Source organism: Microcaecilia unicolor, chromosome 7, assembly GCF_901765095.1.
Source record: "Microcaecilia unicolor chromosome 7, aMicUni1.1, whole genome shotgun sequence".
NCBI lineage: Eukaryota > Metazoa > Chordata > Amphibia > Gymnophiona > Siphonopidae > Microcaecilia > Microcaecilia unicolor.
Window position 1 is genome coordinate 121,279,562 of NC_044037.1, and position 26,714 is coordinate 121,306,275.

Below are 26,714 nucleotides of genomic sequence, written 5' to 3' on the forward strand. Positions count from 1 at the left end.
TTGCTAGCCACCGTCAGAGACTGTGTTCCTTCAGCTAGCCGTCCTTGCTAGCCGCATCCAGAGACTGTGCTTTTGCAGCGCTAGCCGTCCCTGCTAGCCACTCAGTCGGGACTGTGTTGCTGGTGTTCAGCCATGCCGGCCGTCACCCCGCGATTCCAGCAGTCCCGCTGGCCGCCTGCAGCTGGGGGCTCAACTTCCGGTGAACGGCGGTCGCCGCAGGTGAAGATCCGGGGTGCGCGGCAGTCCTCTGAGGTCCTTCGGGCCTCAGAGAACCTAAGGGCTCACCACTACCTAGACGAGACAGGACACAATATTATCATCAGCATCCTACAAGCCTTTTACCTGTAGTTTAAATGTTGATTTTACTCTAAATTGCCATAGCAAGACCATTTTAAAATTAGAGCATTTTAATATCAAAAGCTTTCTGAAATAAATAAGTTTTCAACTTAACATTAAATTCTTTCAGGTCACACATTAAACAGATTCCCTCAGGGAGTGCTTTAGTTTAGGACCTTTTACATAGAAAATAGAATTTGTATACTCTTCCAAGAAAACCAACTGAAAAGAAGGTGCTTCTAATACACCAGATCCTGCAGATCACAAAGATCTTGAGGACTGATGAAGATGTAAAGTAGATGCCATTACTTGAGAAATCTGTCCACATAATACTTTAAAAAACAAAAGAAGAATCTTATATCGAATTTGTGAATCTATAGGAAACCAGTGAAGTGCTATCAAGGGTGGTGTAATGTAATTATATCTCTTTATGCCTTTAATCACACGTGCAGCTGGATTCTGTGTAGACTGAAGTGATTTGAGAAAACATTTAGGAACTCCCACCGGTAAACTGTTGCAATAATAAAAATGGGGCATGATGGTACTTTGAACAACCATTCTAAAATTTTCTTGTGTTAGGCATTCCTTTAAATGTTGAACAATTCTGAATTTTCCAAATATAGTTCGAATTACCAAAAGGTAATGTCGATTAAGCTAAGTAACATTTCCTTTTGGTTTAGTAACAGTTTAACATCACGATTCAGATTTTTGCTTACAGGGTAGAGTAACCCCCACATGTAGCCTTTACACACATACAAGTGGAGTTTTTTGTCCAGTGATAAAAACGGAGTCAATACTACGTTGGCATTTGAGTGCATTTTGTACATTGTTACCAAACGGTGACTACTGAGGTCTTTTTCTCCACTTTAAACAGAAAAAAAAGAAATAAAGATAAAAAGTATCGCTACGCATTTGTTACCACATACTCTCTAACTCTTGGGTTAGTTTAGCTTTTTTCAGCTCATTACCAGTAATACTGCCCAAATAATGCCAGGGCGATCTGACTAGATGCCAGTAGTACTGTCCAGTTAAATGCTGATGAATATCTCAGGGGCTTATCCAAGCAATAGTGGCTCCTGCCCAGTTAATTCACACTGAATGTCAACCCAAAATGTTTTTTCTCATGAGGTACTTCATTCACTTTCCCCTGTGATTTTATTGGTTCTGGTCTCTTCTTAGTGGATTCTGGATTGGAACTAGGGAAAAATAGAAAAGATACAGAGAAGAGTGACAGAAATGTTAGAGAATGGTAGAAATGAAAAGAAATGACTAAAGGGATCTGATTGAAGTTTATAAAATCATGAGAATTCAGTTTAAGATTTTAACTTTCATTTTTAAAAATTTGCATGATAGTATACTCTTGTATATTGCTACTGCCCTGAAGACGTACAGACAAGCAAGCACTTTGCGTTCCGCAGATAAGGGCCTCCTACTTTTGGGTCATCAGGTTGTTTGAGTATCAAGACTCTCTGTTTATGGTAACTGGCTCGATTTTGTGGAATGTTCTGTTGCATAGTTTGTTATGTTTCCTGACTGAGTTATAGAGGGGCACTACGAGTAATATTTGCAGATGTGATTTATTAATCATGCTGTGTTTGTGTTTACATTTATTAAAAGGATTTGCTATAGCGCTGAGCTTGAACAGGTCACAGCAGTTTACAACATAAAAATTCAAAGGAAAAGAGCTCTATTCACTGTTGTAGTTTTTGTTTGTATGTTAAGTTTATATATTGTGTATTTAGGGGTCCTTTTACTAAGCAGTGGTAAGCTTACCACGCGGCAATCTGGAGCCACCGGCAAGCCAACGCGGGCACTGGTGATAGTTCCACCCCCAGTGTGCGGCATTTCCAGTGCTAGCGGAAATATTCAAAAAACATTTCCACGGGGGGGGGGGGGGGGGGGGGTTACCTGGTGATGATTGGGCACCTCAGTGGGTGGCAGTAAGTGCTCCCCCCTTCATGGTCCTGCGGTAAGAGGAATGTTATCGCATGGCCATGTCTTTCTTCGGCCTTTTTACCCACTGCAATAAAAAAGGCCTCAGTGCGTGGCAAAAACGGCCCCCGCCACTAGTGCAGGGCCCTTTTTACCACAGCTTAGTAAAAGGGCCCCTAAGGTAACTATGGGGGCCTTTAATATTAAAACACATTAAGAAATGGGCTTAGCACATTTTAACTTGGGACTTTCCCATTCACTAAACCCATTTCTAACGTGGTCCCAAAATAGAGCTTTTTTTCTATTTGCAGGTCCTGTGCTAATTTTTCCATTAGTGCATGAGACCTGCAAAAGTATTAATCTGGGAGCACTTACCATCTCCGATTTAGGAGATGCCAAGCACTCCAGTGTTAATGCGCACTAATATGAACATACTGGCTAGATAACGCTTCCACACGCATTCCTCACCCATGATAGACCCCCTCCCAAAAAAATTAAAAATAGCGTGCAGTTAGTGCGTGCTGACAAACAACTTATTGGAAAACGTATTAATGTTCATGCTTAACACAGCTTAGTAAAAGGGCCCTCTATGTATGAATATTGTTCATCCCTTAGGCTTGGAGACAGACGGGATATAAGAATTTTTAAATAAATAAATGGGTGGCATAAAACAGTTCAACAGGAAACAGTTGTTTAATCTTTCAAACATTAAAACAAGAAATTAGGGGTCCTTTTACTAAGAAGCACTAATAAATCTAGCGCACGCTAATCATTAGCATGCGCTAAATGCAACGTCACCCATAGGAATAGAATGGGCTGCACAGCATTTATTACACGCTAAATCTGTTAGCACACTTTAGTAAAATGACCCCTTCATGACTATCAGATTGAAAATAAGTGGGGAAAGTACTTTTTTTTTTTTACAGAGTGCATAATTATGCTGTTGAATCTGTCGTCAGAGAGCATGGTCAGTGCAACTGAAAGAGCAGGGCTCAAAAGAAATTTGAACAAGTTACTGGAGAAGAGCCCAGAAAATTATTAGCCAGGTAGACTTGGAAGAGCCATTGCTTATCCCTTGAAATGAGCTATGAGAAATAAATTGAGGGGCCCTTTTACTAAGCCGTGTAAGCGTCTATGCGCGCCCAACACAGGCCAAAATGGAGTTACTGCGTGGCTCTTATGGTAATTTCATTTTTGCTGTGCATCCGATACACGCAGCTGAAAAATTTTGGCCAAGCGTATCAGACGCATGCCAAGTGGCATTTGGTGTGTATAGGTCATTACCGCCCAGTTACCACATGAGACTTTACCACTAGGTCAATGACTGGTGGTAAGGTCGCAGACCCAAAATGGACGCATGGCAATTTTGATTTTGCTGCACTTCCATTTTTGGCAAATATTTTAAAAAGGCATTTTTTATAGGTGTGCTGAAAAATGATTCTGCTTGCGCCAAAAACCCAGGCCTACATTACCGCAAGCCATTTTTCAGTGCACCTTAGTAAAAGGACCCCTGAGTTTTTGGGATCTACTGGAGAGAGGATGCTGGGCTCAGTGGACTCAGCATAACATTTTTCATGTTCTTATTTTAGATGTATTACTTGCCTGTTCCTAAATTCAGGTCAAGCTGAGTTATAGTTAGATGTCCAAATGATTTCCTTGTGCATGTGGGCTCACAATCTAAAAGTTACCTGAGGCAATAGTGAAGTGACTTACCAAAGGTTACAAAGAATGTCTGTGACAGAAGAGGGATTTGAACCCTGGCTTCAATAGTTCTAAGCTACTCCTCCACTCTGTTAATAGGTCTAGGAAGAGGAATGAGTGATAGTGAAGGGAAGAAGTTCCTCCTGCTTTTCCCAGAGCCTCTTATATGGTATCAAGTTTCTAGGTGTAGTTACCAATTCTAAATCTTCAGCAACCTAAAATAGTTATGACTTCTGTGCAAACGGAACTATGCAAATTAAACTGTTTTAGTCCATATCTGTGAAAATATCTTATGAATATTCAATTGGATCAATTTTCAAATGCAGTTATACATTTACTGGCGACCGGTACATATATAACTCAAATATGAATGGTTATTGAAACTTTAAACAGATGGGTGGTAATTCCAATAGGAGCTGCCTAGATTAGGCAGCAAGAATGTGCATAAATGCCACTATTCTAGTCCTATATGCATGTAAATGACCATTTTTCCACTAAGCGGTATTTTGTAAGTCTGCACCAATATTTAATGTCATGTACTTTGCAGGTGGGCATTCACATGTGTGAAATTTGAATGGACTGTGGGCTGGGCACATATTTACATATCCTATATAATAAAAAGCACCTCCAACGTTCTGAGGCTGACTCCGTAGCAGTGAAGGTTTGAAGGGTTCATGCTGCCTCTAACGCTGTATCCATCTCCTGAATTGACGTCACACACTTCCGGGTTCGTCACAAACAGCACTGACCAACCACAGGATAGCAGCACGAGGCACAAACTCAACATCTATAGCTTTCCCTTTGAGTTTGTTCCCTCAGAGTCCTGCCCTCATGGAAAGAGGAAATGACGTCAGCAGGCGGGACTCAGAGGGAACAGAGTCGAAGGGAAGGCTACACACGGGCAGGGCTTTCAAAGACTCGGCCGCTTCGACAGAGGTAAACAGGGGAATGAGGAGAATCGATGGGTGGCTGGAGGGGGGGCAGGGGAGCGAGGAGAATCTCTGAGTGGCTGGAGGGGAGAGCAGGGGACAGAGGACAATCGCTGGGTGCCTGGAGGTGGGGTCAGGGGAGAGAGGAAAATCGCAGGGTGGCTGGAGGGGGGGGGGGCAGGGGAGACAGGAGAATTGCTGGGTGGCCGGAGGGGGGCAGGGGAGATAAGAGAATCACTGGGTGGCTGGAGGGGGGGCAGGGGAGACAGGAGAATTGCTGGGTGGCTGGAGGGGGGGCAGGGGAGATAAGAGAATCACTGGGTGGCTGGAGGGGGGCAGGGGAGAGAGGAAAATCACTGGGTGGCTGGAGGGGGTGCAGGGGAGAGAGGAGAATCGCTGGGTGGCAGGAGGGGGCAAAGGAGAGAAGAGCATTGGTGGGTGGCTGGAGGGGGGGCAAGGGAAAAAGGAGAATCGCTGGGTGGCTGGAGGGGGGCCAGGGGAGAGAGGAGAATCACTGAGTGGCTGGAGGGGGGCAGGGGAGAGAGGAGAATCGGTGGGCGACTGGAGGGGGGCAGGGGAGAGAAGAGCATCGGTGGGTGGCTGGAGGGGGGGGGCAAGGGAAAAAGGAGAATCACTGGGTGGCTGGAGGGGGGCAGGGGAGAGAGGAGAATCGCTGGGTGGCTGGAGGGGGGCAGGGGAAAGAGGAGAATCACTGGGTGGCTGGAGGGGGAGCAGGGGACAGAAGAGACTCGCTGGGTGGCTGTAAGGGGGGCAGGGGAGAGAGGAGAATCGCTGGGTGGCTGGAGGGGGAGCAGGGGAGAGAGGAGAATAGCTGGGTGGCTGGAGGGGGGTCAGGGGACAGAGGAGACACACTCGCACCCAGCGGTCTCACTCTCTCTCTGTCACACACGCACTCGCACATTCACTCTCTCTCTCTCTCTCACACACAGTCACTCTCACACACACTCTCTCAAACATACACACTCCGAGAAAACCCTTTCTAGCGCCCATTTCATTTGTGTCAGAAACAGGCCTGTTTTACTAGTGTAGTATATCAAATTCTATAATTTATGTATGTTCTTTAACTATTTAGAAGTGAGTGATCACAACTAAAATATAGGCACATTTTGGACCTGTTATACTAGTATTCTATAAAGAAAAGTAGGCTTCAGATAGGTGCATTCTTAGTGCTTATAAATAGTTCCCTTTATATAATTACTCTCATAGGGATAAATAGAAAAAAACAAACAAACCTGGTAAAAGAACATAAGATGATACCTTTTTATTGGAATAACATAATATATTTTTGATTAGCTTTCGAAGGTAACCCTTCTTCAGATCAGAAATGTATTGTTAGTCCAATAAAAAAGATATCATCTTATTTTCTTTTCTATATTTTGTTTTATTTCTACTTATTAACTTTAAAAGTGGAGTAGCATGGCTATCACACCAATTTTCTCACAAGGATAAAGTCTATAAAGTGGGAATCAACATTTATGCACTGATTACATGAATAAATGGTTAGAATATTTATATGTGTGCACATATATGTATACAGGGCCACCAAGAGACAAAGCCGGGCCTGGGGCAAACACCCCCTAATCCCCCTCCGGGTGCGCCCCTACCCACCCTGCACGGCCCCCTCCTGTGTGCACCCCACCCCCACCCCACATGGCTCTCCCACCCCACCGAGCCTGCTATTTCCTGTTTGAATCTGGTCAGGAGTGTGGTTAGTATTGTTTCTGTACTGTGCTAGGTCTGAAGCCAGATTGAGGTTCATGCAGTATGTTGAAATCAGTGAGGTATTCTGTTAGTTGTTTGGCGGCTATGCCTTCTGTCAATTTGGTTGTTAGGGGTATGGATGCTATCGGTCTATAATTTGAGGTGTCTTCTACTTTTTTTGGTGTCTTTTGGGGTGGGAGTTAATAGGATATTTCCTATTTTTTCTTCAAAGTATTTGGCAAGATTGTCTGCATGTGGGAGGTTTGCATTTGGTGTAGTTACCGTTTTGGTGTTAAGTAAATTGTTTATTAGTTTGTATAATTTCTTTGTGTCTTTGTAATCTGTGCCTATTTGTTCTTTGTAGAAGTTTCTTTTGGACTGTCTTATTTTATAAGTAAAAGAGGCCCGTTTCAGAGCAAATGAAACGGGCGCTAGCAAGGTTTTCGTGGCCCCCCCCCCCCCCCCCCCGTGGCCAACCCCTTCGTTGTTCTGCCATAGCGCCACCCCCAACGTCATGAAGTTTGACGCGAGTGCGGGGCCCGGAGCGATTTCCCCCCCCCCCCTCCCTGCCTCCCTCCCTGCCACCCCCTTCGTTGTTGTGCCATTGCTCCGCCCTCGAGGGCAGGGCCCAGAGCGATTTTGGTGGCTTCACCACCACGAACCTTCGAACCTTTTTGAAGGAAGTCAGGGCTTGGCTTCACTGACGTCAGTGTCCTCAGAATGTTGAGGGTGAGTTTTATTATAGTAGATTTGTATTTTGTTTAATTTTCTTTCCAGGCCTTTAGTGATTGTTCATTTTTGGGTTTTTTCCAGTTTCGTTCTAATTTTCTAGTTTGCGTTTTCAGAATTTTTAGTTCTTCGTTAAACCAGAGTATTTTATTGCGTTTTTGTGCTGATTTTGTACGTATGGGCGCTATTTTGTTGAGGATTTTGAAATTAATATAATTAATTTAATAATTGTTTTAATTCGCATGTATTGCCATGTAACTTGATGACTCTATGATAATTCAAATGGTAGAACTCTGTATCAAACAGCAGTATGATGGAAAGGTACATTAAAGAAGAAAAAAACATTTTTTTTTAACCTACATATCCATCTGGTATATGAATTCTGTGCCATGTGACTCAAAATGGCTGCTGGGCATGCACAGCAAATAGCTTTCTGTGTGTCCAACAGGACTTGTGACGGGCACCCAGATTATCACGCTCCCTGAGAGGCCAAAATGAGTACCACGCACCACAGGCAGGGGATGTACAGGGACTTGCGATGGGCACCCAAATTATCGCACTCCCTGAGAGGCCAAACTGGGTACCACATGCTGTGGGCAAGGGACATGCAGGAGCAAAGTGAGCATGGCACAGCAGGGAATTGAGGCAGGGTGACGAGCGTGCATAACTTCCACGGCAGGAGCTAGACTCCCAGAAATGAAAGGTAGACTTGGCACATACACACAGGCAATGCCTTGACCAACAGAAGCTCATGACACCCTGAAAAACACTTTCTGGAAAGCGAAAGCATGCAATCGGGCACACTAGGAAGGCACAGGAGTGGATCATATCCTGTAGACTCCGTAGGCTGGCTCTGAAGAGTGTGCACACAGCGGTTCACCACCTTCCAAATCCGTTGATACCAATCTCTGTAGCTTGTGAGAAAAAACCTTGTGGAGTCAGCGTACACTACATGTGACACAAAATGGAGATATGAGGCCTACTGTGGAGAGAAAAGGCTTAATTGCCAGTGAGGTAAGCATGTGGAAATCTGGTGCAGTCGTGCTTAGCCCCACAGTTTGAGTGCCACTCTTCTTTCTGATTGGTTCCCCTTTCCATTGCCACCCCTGTTGTCCTCACCCCCTCTTCCCAGTCCCCTTTCCTTCCCTGTCTCAATAGTTCCCCACTGCCCTATTCCTTCAGCGTCTCCCATAAATCCCCTACAGCACCACCCTATTTGTGGAAGCCCTGTTATTCTCCCAGGCTCTCTGCCTGATCAATTTTGACAGTACAAATTAAATGCTCTGTCCTTGTCTTGCTCAAAAACAAATGCTATCAAAATACTAGCTCTATTCATTTATTCATCTAAAGATCTTTCCAGGATAGTTGACACATCAAGGCTATCAGTTTAGTTTAGTTTATTTAAAATTTGATATACCGCTCTTTACAGGCATATCAGAGCGGTGTACAGTATAATAAAAGCAAATGAAATGGAAAGGAACTACAAAATATAATAGGAAAGAGAAACAGGGAGAAAGGAAAATAAGGTAGGTACAGAAAAGTTAAAAGGAAACACAAAATACAATAGAAATCAGGAAGGCAGCAATTCTGAACCAGGGTCAACAGAAGATATAGCAAAGGTATAGGCTATGGTGAAAAAGTGGGTCTTCAGCCAAAATTTAAAGCACAGATAAGACAGCTTGGAATGAAGGGCTAATGGAAGGGTTTTCCAAAGAATTTTTAATCTTTTCATTATTGCTTTGTCCAGCTGTAGTCATCAGAAAATAACATTTAGCAACAGGAGGGTGCAGTTCAGGTGGGATTTTCAATACCTCTACAAAATACTTTGTCAAAGTATTTTGAGGAATACTTTGGGAAAATTTACAAACCTTAAACTGAGGTTTCTCATCTGCATGTCGGTTAAGGCGATATATCAAGCCATGAATAAATAATAAAAATGTTCCACTCAATGTGGAAATTAAAAAAGAGTAAGACCATTCTTCCCAAGAACCATCTTCCGTAACCTGGTACAATCAATGGTACTCAGTCATCTAGACTATTGTAATGCACTCTACGCTGGCTGCAAAGAGCAAATAATCAAAAAACTTCAGACAGCCCAGAACACTGCAGCTAGACTCATATTCGGAAAATCAAAATATGAAAGTGCTAAACCTCTATGAGAAAAGCTACATTGGCTCCCACTCAAAGAACGTATCATGTTCAAAATATGTACCCTAGTTCACAAAATCATTCATGGTGATGCCCCAGCCTACATGACAGACCGGATAGACTTACCACCCAGGAATGCTAAAAAATCATCTCGCACATTCCTTAATCTTCACTTCCCCAACTGTAAAGGTCTAAAGTACAAACTAATGCACGCATCAACCTTTTCCTACATGAGCACACATTTCTGGAACGCACTTCCGCGCAACTTAAAAACGATATATGAACTAACTAACTTCCGGAAATTATTGAAGACCCATCTCTTTAACAATACATACCACAAAGATCAACACATGTGAACTCCTCCCACATATAACCAGAACTGTCTTACAATGTTTACTTGCTATACAACTATCATGTCTTACAATGTTTATTTTTTATGTTACTATCATGTTTTATCATTATCATGCAACCCAAGATCCTTCTGTAATACCATATGTCAATTCTCTTCACACTTCAACTATTCATGATGTATTGTAAGCCACATTGAGCCTGCAAAGAGGTGGGAAAATGTGGGATACAAATGCAATAAAATAAATAAATAAATAAATAAATAAATAATTCCAACCTTTGATTTGTAGACAGTCTATCTTGCACCAATATATTCATTAAAGCTCCATGCTGTTCCAAAGTCTGTTCAACTTTCTCCACCTTCCCAGAAAGCCTAGTTGTTTTCTCCTCCTGTTGAGCCTTGTCTAATTCCAATTTATTTTTATCATATCCAAATAAATGGTACCGGAAGATTGGAGGGTGGCCAATGTAATACCGATATTTAAAAAAGGTTCCAGAGGAGACTTGGATTCCAGGGCTCTGTCCTTTCCTGGTTCTCTTCCTACCTCTCCCTTCGCACCTTTAGTGTTCACTTTGGTGGATCCTCTTCTACTTCTATCCCTCTGCCTGTCGGCGTACCTCAGGGTTCTGTTCTTGGTCCCCTCCTCTTTTCTATCTACACTTCTTCCCTTGGTTCATTAATCTCATCCCATGGCTTTTCCTACCATCTCTATGCTGATGACTCCCAAATCTACCTTTCTACCCCTGATATCTCACCTTGCATCCAAACCAAAGTTTCAGCGTGCTTGTCTGACATTGCTGTCTGGATGTCTCAACGCCACCTGAAATTAAATAGGACCAAAACCGAGCTTCTCATTTTCCCCCCCAAACCCACCTCCCTGCTCGCCCCATTTTCTATTTCTGTTGATGGCTCTCTCATTCTCCCTGTCTCCTCAGCTCGAAACCTTGGGGTCATCTTTGACTCTTCTCTCTCCTTCTCTGCTCATATCCAGCAGATTGCCAAGACCTGTCGTTTCTTTCTTTACAACATCCGTAAAATCCGCCCCTTTCTTTCCGAGCACTCTACCAAAACCCTCATCCACACCCTTGTCACCTCTCGTTTAGACTACTGCAATCTGCTTCTTGCTGGCCTCCCACTTAGTCACCTCTCCCCTCTCCAGTTGGTTCAAAACTCTGCTGCCCATCTCGTCTTCCGCCAGGGTCGCTTTACTCATACTACCCCTCTCCTTAAGACCCTTCACTGGCTCCCTATCCGTTTTCGCATCCTGTTCAAACTTCTTCTACTAACCTATAAATGTACTCACTCTGCTGCTCCCCAGTATCTCTCCACACTCGTCCTTCCCTACACCCCTTCCCGTGCACTCCGCTCCATGGATAAATCCTTCTTATCTGTTCCCTTCTCCACTACTGCCAACTCCAGACTTCGCGCCTTCTGTCTCGCTGCACCCTACGCCTGGAATAAACTTCCTGAGCCCCTAAGTTTTGCCCCATCCTTGGCCACTTTTAAATCTAGACTGAAAGCCCACCTCTTTAACATTGCTTTTGACTCGTAACCACTTGTAACCACTCGCCTCCACCTACCCTCCTCTCTTCCTTCCCGTTCACATTAATTGATTTGATTTGCTTACTTTATTTATTTTTTGTCTATTAGATTGTAAGCTCTTTGAGCAGGGACTGTCTTTCTTCAATGTTTGTGCAGCGCTGCTTACGCCTTGTAGCGCTATAGAAATGCTAAATAGTAGTAGTAGTAGTAGGAGACCCGGGAAATTATAGACTGGTGAGTCTGACGTCGGTGACGGGCAAAATGGTAGAGACTATAATCAAGAACAAAATTACAGAGCATATTCAAAAGCATGGACTAATGGGACAAAGCCAACATGGATTTAGTGAAGGGAAGTCTTGACTCACCAATCTGCTGCATTACTTTGAAGGGGTAAACAAACATGTGGACAAAGGTGAGCCGGTTGATATTGAGGCACATTTTCAAAACACTTAGACATACAAAGTCACACAGCATCCTATAGAACTTTGTAAGTCTAAATGTTTTGAGAATGAGCCCCATTGTGTATCTAGATTTTCAGAAGGCGTTTGATAAGGTCCCTCATGAAAGACTACAGAGGAAATTAGAAGGACATGGGATCGGAGGTAGTGTCTTACTGTGGATTAAAAACTGGTTGAAAGATAGGAAACAGAGAGTAGGATTAAAAGGTCAGTATTCGCAATGGAGAAGGGTAGTTAGCGGGGTCCCTCATGGATCGGTGCTGGGACCTCTGCTTTTTAACAAAGTCATAAATGACCTAGAGATGGGGGTAACTAGTGAGGTAATTAAATTTGCCGATGACACAAAGTTATTAGTCAAATCGCGGGAAGATTGTGAAAAACTACAAGAGGACCTTACGGGACTGGGAGACTGGGCGTCTAAATGGCAGATGATGTTTAATGTGAACAAGTGCAAAGTGATGCATGTGGGAAAGAGGAACCCAAACTATAACTATGTCATGCAAGATTCAGCGTTGGGAGTCACGGACCGAGAAAGGGATCTAGGTGTCATCGTTGATGATACATTGAAAACTTCTGCTCAATGGGCTGCTGCGGCTAGGAAAGCAAATAGAATGTTGGGTATCATTAGGAAAGGGATTGAAAACAAAAATAAGGATATTATTCTGCTGTTGTATCGCTCCATGGTGTGACTGCACCTCGAGTATTGTGTTCAATTCTGATCGCCACACCTCAAAAAAGATAGAGTGGAATTGGAAAAGGTGCAGAGAAAGGCAACAAAGATGATACAGGGGATGGGACGACTTCCCTATCAGGATAGGCTGAAGAGGCTGGGGCTCTTCAGCTTGGAGAAAAGGCTGCTGAGGGGAGATATGATAGAGGTCTATAAGATAATGAGTGGAATGGAACGGGTCGATGTGGAGCGTCTGTTTACGCTTTTCAAAAATACTAGGACAAGGGGGCATGCGATGAAGCTGCAGTGTGGTAAATTTAAAACGAATTGGAGGAAATATTTCTTCACTCAAAGCGTAGTTAAACTCTGGAATTTGCTGCCAGAAAAGGTGGTTAAGGCGGTTAACTTAGTGGACTTCAAAAAAGGGTTGGACGGCTTCCTGGAGGAAAAAGCCATAGAATGTTATTGAATGGATGAGGGAATAATACAGTATTTCTAGGATGGGCGGGACAAATTGCTTGTTCTTTTGGCCGCTGTCGGTAACAGGGTGTTGGCCTCGATGGACCCTTGGTCTGTCCTAGCATGGCGATGCTTATGTACTTATGAATGTTTTACCATTAATACAACACCATGGACAAGTGTCTGGATTTTGTTTAAATTTAGATAAATCTGAAACTATGCCTCTTGGAGGCTATAGCTACAAGGACTGGACTGAGACCTTCTCACTTTAAAAAAGTAGAGCATAAGCTTAAGTATTTGGGGGTTTATTTGACCACTTCTGTGGTGGGTGCTTATTCTGAAAATGTCACTGTTTTGCTGAAAAAGTCTCAAGATATTTTGGCTTTACAGTCTCCTTTACCAATAAGCTTCAGAGGTCAAATAGCACTGTTCAAGATGGTACTGTTTCCCAAGTGGTTATATGTGCTGCAGACCTTTCTGATGTATTTAACCAACAAGGATTACAGTCAGTTTTGTAAAGTGCTATGAAGTTTCTTTGGCACAGTAAGAAACCTCAGGCTACACTACAACAATTGTCCTTGCCTATGGGGCGTAGTGGCCTGGCTCTTCCGGATCTTCAGTTATATAATGTTGCCAGTTTGATGAGACATATGGTGGATTGGATAAAAGGTACTTAATATTTTACTTCACTGCCATTGAAGCAACAATTGATGGAACCTGTACATCTTTTATCTTATTTGCATATTAAGACACCTCATAAAGAACATAAACATAAAGAACAGCTGATCTTTCCTACTTGACAGCACCCATTATTGAAATCTTTGAGGCAGGGCTGGTATTGGCTCTGCTAAAAAATTAAAGTTTCACCCTGTACCATGGTATTATTACCTTTATGGGACAATAAAGATCTTGATCCAGATGCCTTGAAACTTATTTGAAAAGATGGCATAGATATAGACTTTGTTGTATCAAGGATCTAATCACAGACTTGGGTACTGTGAAAGCGTTTGCAGGCTTACAGGTGGATGACCTGGTACAGCCTCATGATTGGTATGCATATCGCCAGGTGAAACATTACATTGAATCATTGGACAGATCAGCTCTGGTAGAAGATATGGCTGATTTGGTCTCAGAGACTTTTGTTTTAGCTTGACAAACTAAAGCCAATCTCTCCTTTTATCAATGGAGTCTTGCAGGCTTATTTTAGAAAGAGAAGGTGCCCATCTTTCGACACAAATCGGGAGATGGACATCCTTCTCCCAGGGTCGCCCAAATCGGCATAATCGAAAGCCAATTTTGGGCGTCCTCAACTGCTTTCTGTTGCAGGGACGACCAAAGTTCACGGGGGCGTGTCGGAAGCATAGTGAAGGCGGGACTGGGGTGTGCCTAACACATGGGCGTCCTCAACCGATAATGGAAAAAAGAAGGACTTTACTTGGTCCATTTTTTCTTACGACCAAGCCTCAAAAAGGTGCCCAAACTGACCAGATGACCACCGGAGGGAATCGGGGATCACCTCCCCTTACTCCCCTAGTGGTCACTAACCCCCTCCCACCCTAAAAAAAAATATTTTTTACCAGCCTCTATGCCAGCCTCAAATGTCATACCCAGCTCCCTAACAGCAGTATGCAGGTCCCTGGAGCAGTTTTAGTGGGTGCAGTGCACTTCAGGCAGGCGGACCCAGGCCCACCCCCCCTACCTGTTACAATTGTGGTGGTAAATATGAGCCCTTCAAAACCCACCAGAAACCCACTGTACCCACATCTAGGTGCCCCCCTTCAGCCCTTAGGGCTATGGTAGTGTTGTACAGTTGTGAGTAGTGGGTTTGGGGGGGTTAGGGAGCTCAGCACACAAGGTAAGGGAGCTATGTACCTGGGAGCAATTTGTGAAGTCCACTGCAGTGCCCCCTAGGGTGCCTGGTTGATGTCTTGGCATGTCAGGGAGACCAGTGCACTACGAATGCTGGCTCCTCCCACGACCAAATGGCTTGCATTTGGTTGTTTCTGAGATGGGCATCCTCGGTTTCCATTATCGCCGAAAATCGGGGACGACCATCTCTAAGGACAACCATCTCTAAGGTCGACCTAAATTTCACGATTTGGGCGTCCCCGACTGTATTATCAAAACGAAAGATGGACACCCACCTTGTTTCAATAATATGGGTTTCCCCGCCCCTTCACCAGGAAAACTTGGGCACCCCTTTTGATTATGCCCCTCTTTGTGTCTTTCAAGGGCCATGGGATTATGATGCTTTGGCCTCCACCTGGAATGCAGAACTTTCAACTAATGAGCACACGACAGGTGTTAGTCTTTGTCTTCTTATGAAAAATAGTAAAGTACTTAATCGGTGACTGCACAAGGGCAACAGTATAAGTTTGTTCTGTGGATGTTTGTGGCTCCCGATCGTACATTGAAGGCCTGTTTTTCCAGTACAGCTCAGTGTCTTCAGAGTCAATTCTCTCCAGCCACTTTGACCTATACGTTTTAGCCTTGTGATAACATACAGCTGTTTTGGAGAAGTATTATGGCCTCTACAATACTGTGCTACATAGAAGGCTATCATTACAGGCAGATATACAGTTGTTTTCTAATTTTGTCTCTTTGGGACTGAGGAGAAAGATTAATAATTTATTGAAAAAAGCCTTTGTTTTGACTCAGAAATGTATCTTGAGAAATTGGAGGCACTCTTACTCGCCGTCTTTGACTGAGTGGAGAAATAAAATGTAACAATTACTGAAACTGGAGAGACTGGATTCAAGGAAGGGTTCCACAAAAATCTGAAGGAGTTTTTAGCAGACTTGGCATCCTGTGTGGGAGGCTCTGCCTTATAGAGCTCAGAGTTTTCTATTAAATTTGTGAGGCCTTGTCCTGGTGTGTCAGACCTGCAGTGTTCTGGTTAGGAGTGGGGTTGGGTTTGGGATAGGGTTTGGGGGTATACATTCACAGGGGATAAGATGCAGTAGGGGGCTGTTGTTTTCGGTAGGGGTCACCATGAAGGATGCACATGGGTGATCCCACATATGTTTCTTTGTAGCTTGTGAGGTCTGTGGATCAGGAAAAAAAAGGGGGGGCAGAAATGGATATGTATAAAATGTGTAAAGTGAACTGTTTGTACGAATTTGTTTTGTACTTTATGATATGTTTTTAGCTTCTTTCAATAATAAAAATACAATTATATTTAAAAAATATGTAATAGAATTTGAAATGCCAATAGCTTCCAAATTGGGAATTAACAAGATCTCTTTACGATATTTTCTTAGGAGCTTTTCAAGAAACCGTAGATACATTTTAAGAAAATTGAGAAAACATAATTTTTTAGCTCTAGATAAATTCTCCACTGCTCAGTTTTATGATGAAAATGTCACAGAATCTTTTAATCCCTGAGACTCCAATAGTTTGCAAGGTGAACGAATGGATTTTTTATGCTTGGAGAGACAGACAAAGAGAACCGGACAAAGAGAGACATTGAAAAAACAGTGGTAAGGGAAGAGAGACAAAAAGATGCAGAGAGACTAAGACAGGTAGAGAATCATAACAAAGAATATTAGTAGTAAATTTGAGAGACTAAGATCATACTCCACATACCCTGGCATAGGAATAAGGTTCATAACTGTCAAAGTATGTGCAAAACTAACCAATTTAGAAAAATTGCCTCCAGAAGATTTGAGACAGAGAGGGAGAATGTAAGAAAAAAATAGAAGTAGAGAAGTTAATGGCAAGGAGGGAGAGCCAGGCACAGAAAGACTCTCAGAGGGACATACAGGAATAGAAAGCACAGAATGATAAGGGAAAACAAGCAGTGGCAGACACATGTACTGTAGTTAGATTGACAGAAACAGTTCAGGAAACTGAGGCATTAAAGTTCAGAAGCTGCTAGAAACAGGGGTTTCCCACATTTTGCTGCATTCAGTACCTTTTTGCAAAAGCTCTTGCTAATTTTTCAGTTCAGTAGTAACTTTTCTCACATGGTCCACTACACTTTAAGTTTTATTTAAATTTAAAATTAATGAGCTGTGATGCAAAATCATGCAAAACAACTTATTGAAAATATTGAATATTTGTTCGTGAAAAAGATTTTCCAGGCTGGATTTTCAAAGAAAGATAATTACACCTGAATGAGGCATGTGCACACACACACAAACACACACACATATACAGAGAGAGAGAGAGAGAGAAGGAACCCACGTGATCCTTCTCTGCTTTTCTTCCTCTGGGGAGTGAAAGAACTGAAAACAGAAAAAGCTCTGTGGAGCTTCCCTTTCTGGTTTAGCAGCTTCTACCAAACTGCAACAGGTAAAAATCCCAGCCTTCAACACTGGTGCCTGGCAAGAAGAAAGAATTCTCTGAGTCAGGCCAGGAAGAAAATTTAAATGGGAAAATTGTAGGGGACATTTCTGTTGAGTGGCAATGCAGAAAATACTATAAAGGAAGACTCAGATTTTACTACTACACAGAGATTACTGCATATTTGTGCACTTTGATGGCTTTTAGTCTTTGGCAGCTGCATGAAGGAAGATTTTACAGTATTAAAGATCCAAAATGTTTATTTGTGGAAGTGACAGTCACCTTGCAGAGGAAGGACTTCAATTACTTGAACTTTCGGATAGGAAACTTGTACAAGAGCACAGGTTAATGGCACCCCATCTGCTAAGTACCTCTCCATTAGGGAGAAAATGTTTAGTGAAATCAGAAGTATGAGATTACTACTTCTTCAGGATAAAAATCACCCATTTCTATTGCTTCATACATTTTTTTTTTGTTAGCAAAGATCAAGTGTATCTCCAAATGTAGGGGTCCTTTTACTAAGGTACACTAATGGATTTAGCATGCACTAATGATTAGTGTGTGCTAAATGATAAGATGCTCATTATATTCCTATTGGCATCTTATCATTTAGCATGCGCTAATCATTAGCACGTGCAAAATCTGTTAGTGCACCTTAGTAAAAGGACCTTATAGGCTTTCTGGTTATGAGCTGAGGATGATCCCCTCTTAAAAACCAATTCAATAAGGTGTGCCTAAACCTAGGTGCCAATTGTACACCAAAGTTTATAGAATAGTACACTTATGTGCAGGATTGGCACCATTAATTGGCTCAAATTCACATATGTGCTTGGCAACTCTGTAAAACTGGCACAAAACTTGCATAGTGCATAAACAAAAGTGGGCCATACCTGTCAGTGGTGCATGGGTGTGTCATGGGCATGTCACCATGCAATGTGCAATTTATAGAATACTGTTAGTTGCGTGCACTGCATGGTGTACCTAGATGCATCTTATGCCAGCCATTGACTTGGTGTAAGTGGTCACGCCTAAGTTTTGGACCACCAAAGTAGCTTTGTGCTTATATTCTGTAATGGGTTAGGCACACCTCAACATCATTACAGAATTAGCGATAAGCACACCCCATTGTAATACCTTAACTTAGGTGCCACTTTATGGAATTGCCACTTTAGTCTTTTGACTGAGTTTTGTTGAATATGAGAAGTTGCCACCCAATCCTACAGTTCATATGTGGATGTTATGGCCATTCAGAAACAGAAGCGTAGCCAGACCTTTTGTAAAGTAGGCATCAGTATGAAGCTGAAGGGCTGATCCATATAGGCCACTCCCCTTGCACCCCACCTAGCTATGCCTCTGTTCAGAAAGCAGAGAGATTAAATTGTTTTGCATATTCTGTCATAGGAAAAGGTATTGTGTGAGATTTTGTGAGAGGAATGTATTTGTGTGAGTACTGTAAGAGAATATTATTTGGTTGGAGTGGGATTGGTTGAGGCTGTGATGAACCTGGAATCAGTGGCGTTCCTAGGCTGCCTGACACCCGGGGCGGATCGCCGATGCGCCCCCCCCCCCCCACCGACGAAATTACACCCTCCCCCCCGGGTGTATTTTTACCTGCTGGGAGGGGGGGTGCCGCGTGCCTGTTGGCGGAGTCCGCTCGTTCCCTCCCTGCTGCTCCCTCTGCCCCGGAACAGGAAGTAACCTGTTCCGCGCAGAGGGAGCAGCAGGGAGGGAACGAGCGGAATCGGCCAACAGGCGCGTGGCACCCCCCCAGCGGCGTGCACCCGGGGCGGACCGCCCCCACCGCTCCCCCCTTGGTACGCCACTGCTTGGAATTGAGCTTTCTACCACCCGATATTCAGCCAGTGAAGGGCAGCGCTCTGCTAGCACTTAACCCGGATATTCAGTGTCGGGCCGTTTCCAGTGACTGGCATTGAATGTCCAGATTTTTCAACACTGGCTAGTGCATGACTGGTTAAGTCAATATTCAGACTTAACCAGCATATCTAGGTTTTAAAAAGGTTGGATAAGTTCCTGGAGGAAAAGTCCATAGTCTGCTATTGAGACAGACATGGGGAAGCAACTGCTTTGCTTGCCCTGGGATTGGTAGCATGGAATGTTGCTACTATTTGAGTTTCTTCAGACATGGATTGACTACTGTTGGAAACAGGATATTGGGCTGGATGGACCATTGCTCTGATCCAGTATGGCTATTCTTATGTTTTTATGTTCAGTTTCAAATATTTTTACTTAATTGGTCACGCTCCTGGAATGCCCCCAACATCGCCAGATTTATTTTCAGTGCTATCCGGGCAATTTGTGTGGTGATAACCAGTTATATGCCACTGACAATAGCCAGTTATCCTCAAGACTCAAGTTAACCATTCGGCAGCTGGTCCCAGCCGGTTAACTGGTGCTGAATATTGACCAGCTAGTGTTTAATTTGTTGAATTATGTTTACATTTTTATATCTGTTATTTGTTTTGGCTTTAGATGTATTTATATTGTATTTTAAATATGCAGATTTTATTTTTTTTTCTCATATAGTTATTGTAATTTGTATTTTGTGACTTGCTGTAAACCTACATAAGTACATAAGTATTGCCATACTGGGAAAGACCAAAGGTCCATCAAGCCCAGCATCCTGTTTCCAACAGTGGCCAATCCAGATCACAAATACCTGGCAAGATCCCAAAAAGTATAAAACATTTTATACTGCTTATCCCAGAAATAGTGGATTTTCCCCAAGCCCATTTAATAACGGTCTATGGACTTTTCCTTTAGGAAGCCGTCCAAAACTTTTTAAATTCCGCTAAGCTAACCGCCTTTACCACATTCTCTGGCAACGAATTCCAGAGTTTAATTACACGTTGAGTGAAGAAAAATTTTCTCCGATTTGTTTTAAATTTACTACATTGTAGCTTCGTCGCATGCCCCCGAGTCCTAGTACTTTTGGAAAACGTGAACAGACGCTTCACATCTACCCGTTCAACTCCACTCATTATTTTATAGACCTCTATCATATCTCCCCTCAGCCGCATTTTTTCCAAGCTGAAGAGCCGTAGCCACTTTAGCCTTTCCTCATAGGGAAGTCGTCCCATCCCCTTTATCATTTCGTCGCCCTCCTCTGCACCTTTTCTAATTCCACTATATCGTTTTTGAGATACGGCGACCAGAATTGAACACAATATTCGAGGTGCGGTCGCACCAAGGAGCGATACAAAGGCATTATAACATCCTCATTTTTGTTTTCCATTCCTTTCCTAATAATACCTAACATTCTATTTGCTTTCTTAGCCGCAGCAGCACACTGAGCAGAAGGTTTCAACGTATCATCAACGACGACACCTAGATCCCTTTCTTGGTCCGTGACTCCTAACGTGGAACCTTGCATGACGTAGCTATAATTCAGGTTCCTCTTTCCCACATGCATCACTTTGCACTTGCTTACATTAAACGTTATCAGCCATTTAGACGCCCAGTCTCCCAGTCTTGTAAGGTCCTCTTGTAATTTTTCACAATCCTCCCACGATTTAACAACTTTGACTAACTTTGTGTCATTAGCAAATTTAATTACCTCACTAGTTACTCCCATCTCTAGGTCATTTATAAATATGTTAAAAAGCAGCGGTCCCAGCACAGGCCCCTGGGGAACCCCACTAACTACCCTTCTCCATTGAGAATAATGACCATTTAACCCTACTCTCTGTTTTCTATCTTTTAACCAGTTTTTAATCCACAATAGAACACTACCTCCTATCCCATGACTCTCCAATTTCCTCTGGAGTCTTTCATGAGGTACTTTATCAAATTCCTTCTGAAAATCCAGATACACAATATCAACCAGCTCACCTTTATCCACATGTTTGTTCACCCCTTCAAAGAAATGTAGAAGATTGATGAGGCAAGATTTCCGTTCACTAAATCCATGTTGACTTTCAGACTTATTTTCGAAAGAGATCACCGGCGATCTTCTGACACAAATCGGGAGATGGCCGGCCATCTCCTAAAACCGGCCAAATCGGTATAATCGAAAGCCGATTTTTGGACACACTCGCCGGCATTCTGCGCGGAGGCGGCCAAACTTCAAGGGGGCGTGTCGGCAGGGTAGCGAAGGTGGGACGTGGGTGTGCTTACGAGATGGCCGGCTTCAGCTGATAATGGAAAAAAGAAAACCGGCGATGACGAGCATTTGGCCGGTTTTACTTGGTCTATTTATTTTCACGACCAAGTCTCAAAAAGGTGCCCAAACTGACCAGATGACCACCGGAAGGAATCGGGGATGACCTCCCCCTACTCCCCCAGTGGTCACCAACCCCCTCCCACCAAAAAAAAAAAACTTTAAAACATTTTTTTGCCAGCCAGCTCCATGACAGCAGTATGCAGGTCCCTAGAGCAGATTTAAAGCCAGGTGCACTAAACTGCACGGAAGAGTCCTTCCCTTACTGATCCCTTAGCGAATCGGTAAGGGAAGGGCATGCATGAAGGAAATCGCATGCAAATGAGTTGCTCATTTGCACGCGAATTTCCTTCCCTAGGAGGGGAAGCCAGTCGGCCAGCTCGTAAAAAAAAAAAAAAGGATCTTGCTGATCAGTTATGAGTGCTGTATTTTCTGATACTGTTTTGAGAAATGTTCAATAAAGACTTCATACAAATTAAAAAAGTCCCTAACGTGCATTTTCTGTTGATGGCCGTCCCTGACGAGCACTTCCCTTAATGGCCGTCTTTCTCCCCGAATGGGGAAATCAAAACTGTTTTTGCTCATAGCTTTTTTAGTAGTAACAGTGGGATTTGAACCGACCACCTCTTCATTACAAGACCAGTAATGTAACCACTTGGCCACAGCTCCACTTAGTTGGATGTCCCTCCCTTTTGATTATACCCCTTCAGGTCTCTCTCAGCCAATCACAGCGCGTTTAGCTGTCTGTGAGTGGCTGAGAGGGAGGGGGGGGGAAAGACGGCCATTAAGGGAAGCAATTTTTGAAGTCCACTGCAGTGCCCCTTAGGGTGCCCGGTTGGTGTCCTGGCATGTGAGGGGGACCAGTGCACTACAAATGCTGGCTCCTCCCACAACCAAATGCCTTGGATTTGGCTGGGTTTGAGATGGCTGGCATCGGTTTCCATTATCGGCGAAAACCGATGCCGGCCATCTCAAACACGGACATCTCTGACATTTGGCCGGCCCCATATTATTGAAAGATGGTTGGCCATCTTGTTTTTCGATAATACGGTTTGGGACACCTCTTTAATGCGCCGGCCTTAGAGATGGCCACCCATATAGATGGCTGGCGCCATTCGATTATGCCCCTCCACGCCAATATTCAGTGCTAACTAGTTAACTTTTTAGCGGTCAAAGATAAGCCAGCTACTGAAGTGGCCTATTTTGACTGCTCAACATAGCAGGTTAGGCGCTGAATATCCATGCCTAACCGATTATGTCACGCGATATAGCCAGTTAACGGCTAGCCTCTAACCGGAATAATCAGCGGAAGATAACCTGAATATCCATGGTTAGGCACTTAAACCCTATTCAACTGGCCAGGAGCCCTTCCTGGCTGGTTAAATAGTTTTGAATATCAGGGGGAAAGTGTTTGATTAGAATTTTTTGATTAGCTAAACATTTCATTTCACTCAATTAAACGTCCTTTTAAAATAGTCTTTTTACACGTGAGGTAACTTTATAAGGAGCCGTCTAGTTTTAGGCACTAAGAACCAGCCTTGGGAACCTGAGCCCCCTACTCCACATTGGGCTCGGGCCCCCTCCAGAACTGCAGCACAACTTTACCTTTGATGGCGAGGTTGCCAAAGCCCCGCCAGCCAAATAAATATAGTGCCGCTGCTCCCCTCCTCCTCATGCTGCTTCCTTAACGTTGATGTCTGCGTTAAGAAAGCAGAGCGAAGAGGAGGGGAGTGGCTCGGGCACCTGTGTTAATTTGGCTGGTGGGGCCTCGGTATCCCCGCCAGCAAAGGTATGTTTAGTGCATGTAGGGGTTGGGGTGAGAGAGGAGGAGGGAAGAATCTGTTGCCCCTCCAGTCCACCTGGGCTCCCCAAAATTGGAGGATGGCTACATCCCTGCTAAGAACACACATAAATGGCTATTTATATAGGTAAATGATGTCTTATAAAATATCAACTTGTGTGAAAATATATGCATAGGTTTTATAGTGCATACTTTCACTGTGGGTGCACATAGGGCGAAGTTTGGGCAAAGTGTGGGTGGAGTCTGCACTCAGGGGCACGGATTATAAAATTCCTTAATTTACACGTGTACTTGCAGAAAGTATGTGCAAATGTTTACACCACCTTCAAGCCGGTTTAAGTATTAGTGTTTACATATACACATGCTTTTTTGCACTTATGCTAGTTTTTGATAAAGTCAAGTAGGTGCAAACTTGACTTTGAGGCCCTTTTACTAAAGCTTAGCCTGTGCGTAGCATGTGCTGAATCCTAAGAAGCCCATAGGTATAAAATGAGCTTAATATTTAGCGCAATCTAATTCCATTAGCTCATACTAAGTTGTAGTGAAAGGGCCCCTTTATAAAATAGGTGTAATATGCTCTTAAACTAGACATAGCTTTATAAAATTACCCTCTAAGTTACTGATTAGAAACAATACAATATGCCATTCAGAACGCATACTTGTTGTAGACAATGTCATGAAATAGTAGACCAGCCATGATCTAGTAATGTCATTTCACGACAACACTTCTGAAAAGAATACATTCTGTGCTCTAACAATCTGGCTTATTGAGGAAGGAGCTTAAATTGAACAAGAATTATTACATTCATCTCAGTCAATCTTCCGTAGCTTTCATAGCACAGAGACCTTACTTGCGGCTCTAGTGTTTGAGATCTCTGTCCACTGCCATCGATTTATTGGATCACGAAATGTTCAAAATTGTTGTCAAAATTGAACAAATTGGGCCATAGGAGCCAACCTTTCAAAATTATTGGGGGTGCTAAGCCCAATGGAAATAACCCCTCCCTGGACACATACAAGGAATTTTCTTAATATTGGGGGTGCTCAAGCACCCACAGCAGCCACAGAGTCGGCTCCTATGTATTGGGCATAGTTGGATCTGTTTTGAACTGGTGCCATAAATTTTTAAAGAAAAGTTATAGAATTAAGTTTAATCTTGAGATTTCTGATCAATGAATAGCTCTTGGGTCCCTTCTTGCCCATTGTCACCACTGTTGCCCATTTTATTCAATATTTTTCTTAGTTCATTTGGTAAAGATTTTAGGGAATGTTATTTCATTTTACACCTATGCACCTGATATACTTCTGCTTATTCCTTTTCAGAATATATTAGAGCACGCGTATGCCTTGTTAAATAAAGGTTATTTGTAGGTTGCTGGTTGGGTGAATGACTGCCATCTTAAGTTAAATTAGGATAACACTAAGGGCCAATATTTAACTGTGATATTTAACTGCGTTTAAACAAAATGCAAGCTACTGCAGTTAAATTGAAACTGGATATTCAGCACCAATTTCTGGCTACTGGCCAGCACTGAATATTGAATTTCAACACCTCCTTTAGTTGTGTCTTGTGTGAAGTCTCTCTTGACATTTGTGTTCAGTGTAAAGCAAATGTGACAGGACAGAGATTTTACCCACCCCTCTTTTTGCTATTTAATTGAACAATGGAACAACTGCTTGGTTCTGAAGCTGAAGGGATAAGGAAAAAGCAACCCCCACTCAGAAGCTGCAGCACTGGAGAAGATGCTATGTACTAGATTATTCCAACAAGGAAGAATCTGTGTTGAAGTGGATCCCAGAATGGAGAGACTCCATGTTTGATTCAGAAGGGAAGAGATTTGCTGCAGAACCTGGGAAACTCTTTACTCCAAAAGATTGATTATTATTGAAAGGGTTCACAGACACACATAAGGGAACATAAGCGTTACAGTGTTTATTCATTATCGTACAATCTCAGGACAGAAAGACTACCTCAAAGCAGTATTTTTTTGCATGTATTTTCAGTAAAGAGTGTTGGAGTACCCCATATCCTTCTCTCAGTTATGGTGTGAAGAGACATCTACGCCACAGCCTTGAAGAGAAATCCCTTCCCCCCAGAGATAATCTAATCCTTGAATAAGAGTGTGTGTGCTGAGAGTGACAGAGGAGAGGACTGGAAAGACAGAAGCGCTCTGCAGGGGTCCTGGGATGTAAATCCATCGATGGATGACCCCATGACCAGGATATCCCCCTTACCTAAACATTTGATAGAATGATATGGACTTTATCATATTCAGGAAGTTCTTTTTAGTGTATACAATTATTTGTTATATGAACTAAGGGTTTGGTTAGGATGAAGACATTAACTTTTGTGTACTCATTTTTATAACTGCATTTGACTTGAGTTTGGCTTTATTCTTACTGTGACCCTTTCTGAACTGAAATGAAAAAAGCAGAATAGAAATGTGAAATTAAATTTATATTCTTTTTCATTGTTTTCTCCTCCTAGAACCATGAAGTGCAAGATGAACATCTAGGTGGATCTACATCCATTTGACATAGACTACACCAAAAGAAGCTGTTTGGTGAGCTCTAGACATTCTAGGAAACCTTCAAGGAGTAATAGTACTCCACTTGAGGCAGAAAAATGTTGGTTTAGTGATCAGATGCAATGACATCCATGAAAACAGACTGCCTGTCCAACGATGACCTAAATGTATTCACAAGGACACGAAGGGAAAACTTCAAGAAAACAGGCATGATCTCCCCCAGCATGGAGGAACATTTTTACCCTTTCATCCTGGAGAGGCAGGACTCCTACACAGCAGATGTGGTGGGTACAGTGAAAGATGAGGAGGAAGAGGATCTCAGTCTGCTCTTGCAGAAGAAAGAAAAGGATCTACTATTGGCAGCTGAGTTGGGAAAAGCATTGTTGGAACGAAATGAGGAGCTGGGGCGCAAGAATGAAAGCCTGACACTGGAGTTCACAGATAAGATGGAGGTAAGACTAATGAAGTATAAAGCACCATGTATGATATAATCATGAGTGGTCTATATGTACTTAGATTTACATAGTTACATAGAGTTTTAGGTTGAAACAAGATTGGAGGTCCATTGAGTCTCTCTTACTAATAATTCAACAGCTCTTTGCTACCTGATATCTGCACACAGACCTCCTTGTGGAGGAATAGATAATTCAGACATTTGGTAGAAATATATTGGACCCTTTATTTTTAGAGAATTGCTTTGAGAGTTTAGAGCCTTGTACCGCCAGGACTGGATGGTTCAAGGGATTGTTAGAGAAAGATAGAACATTTTATCCTTGGAATGGGTGGCTCAAAGGATTCACATCTTTAGGACAAAATGATTCAGGTGACTAGCATTAGAGCACAGAATCTTTCACTATTGGAACAGGATGGCTCAGAGGATTAAAATCTTTAATCTGCAAGGACTGTGAGCCTCATTCAGTGAATCTTTTGTAAAATACTACACAAATCA

The 26,714-nt window shown here is 42.9% G+C and overlaps 1 protein-coding gene across 1 annotated transcript in view; it reads left to right on the plus strand.

The window, feature by feature from the left end:
- BICDL2 (BICD family like cargo adaptor 2) overlaps positions 1-26,714 on the plus strand; it is a 300,101-nt gene that overhangs the window by 12,363 nt on the left and 261,024 nt on the right. The window contains exon 2 of the mRNA XM_030210010.1: positions 25,726-26,217. Within this exon, the coding sequence (XP_030065870.1) occupies positions 25,888-26,217 (330 nt within the window). The 5' untranslated portion in view covers positions 25,726-25,887. The remainder of the gene's footprint in view (positions 1-25,725; positions 26,218-26,714) is intronic.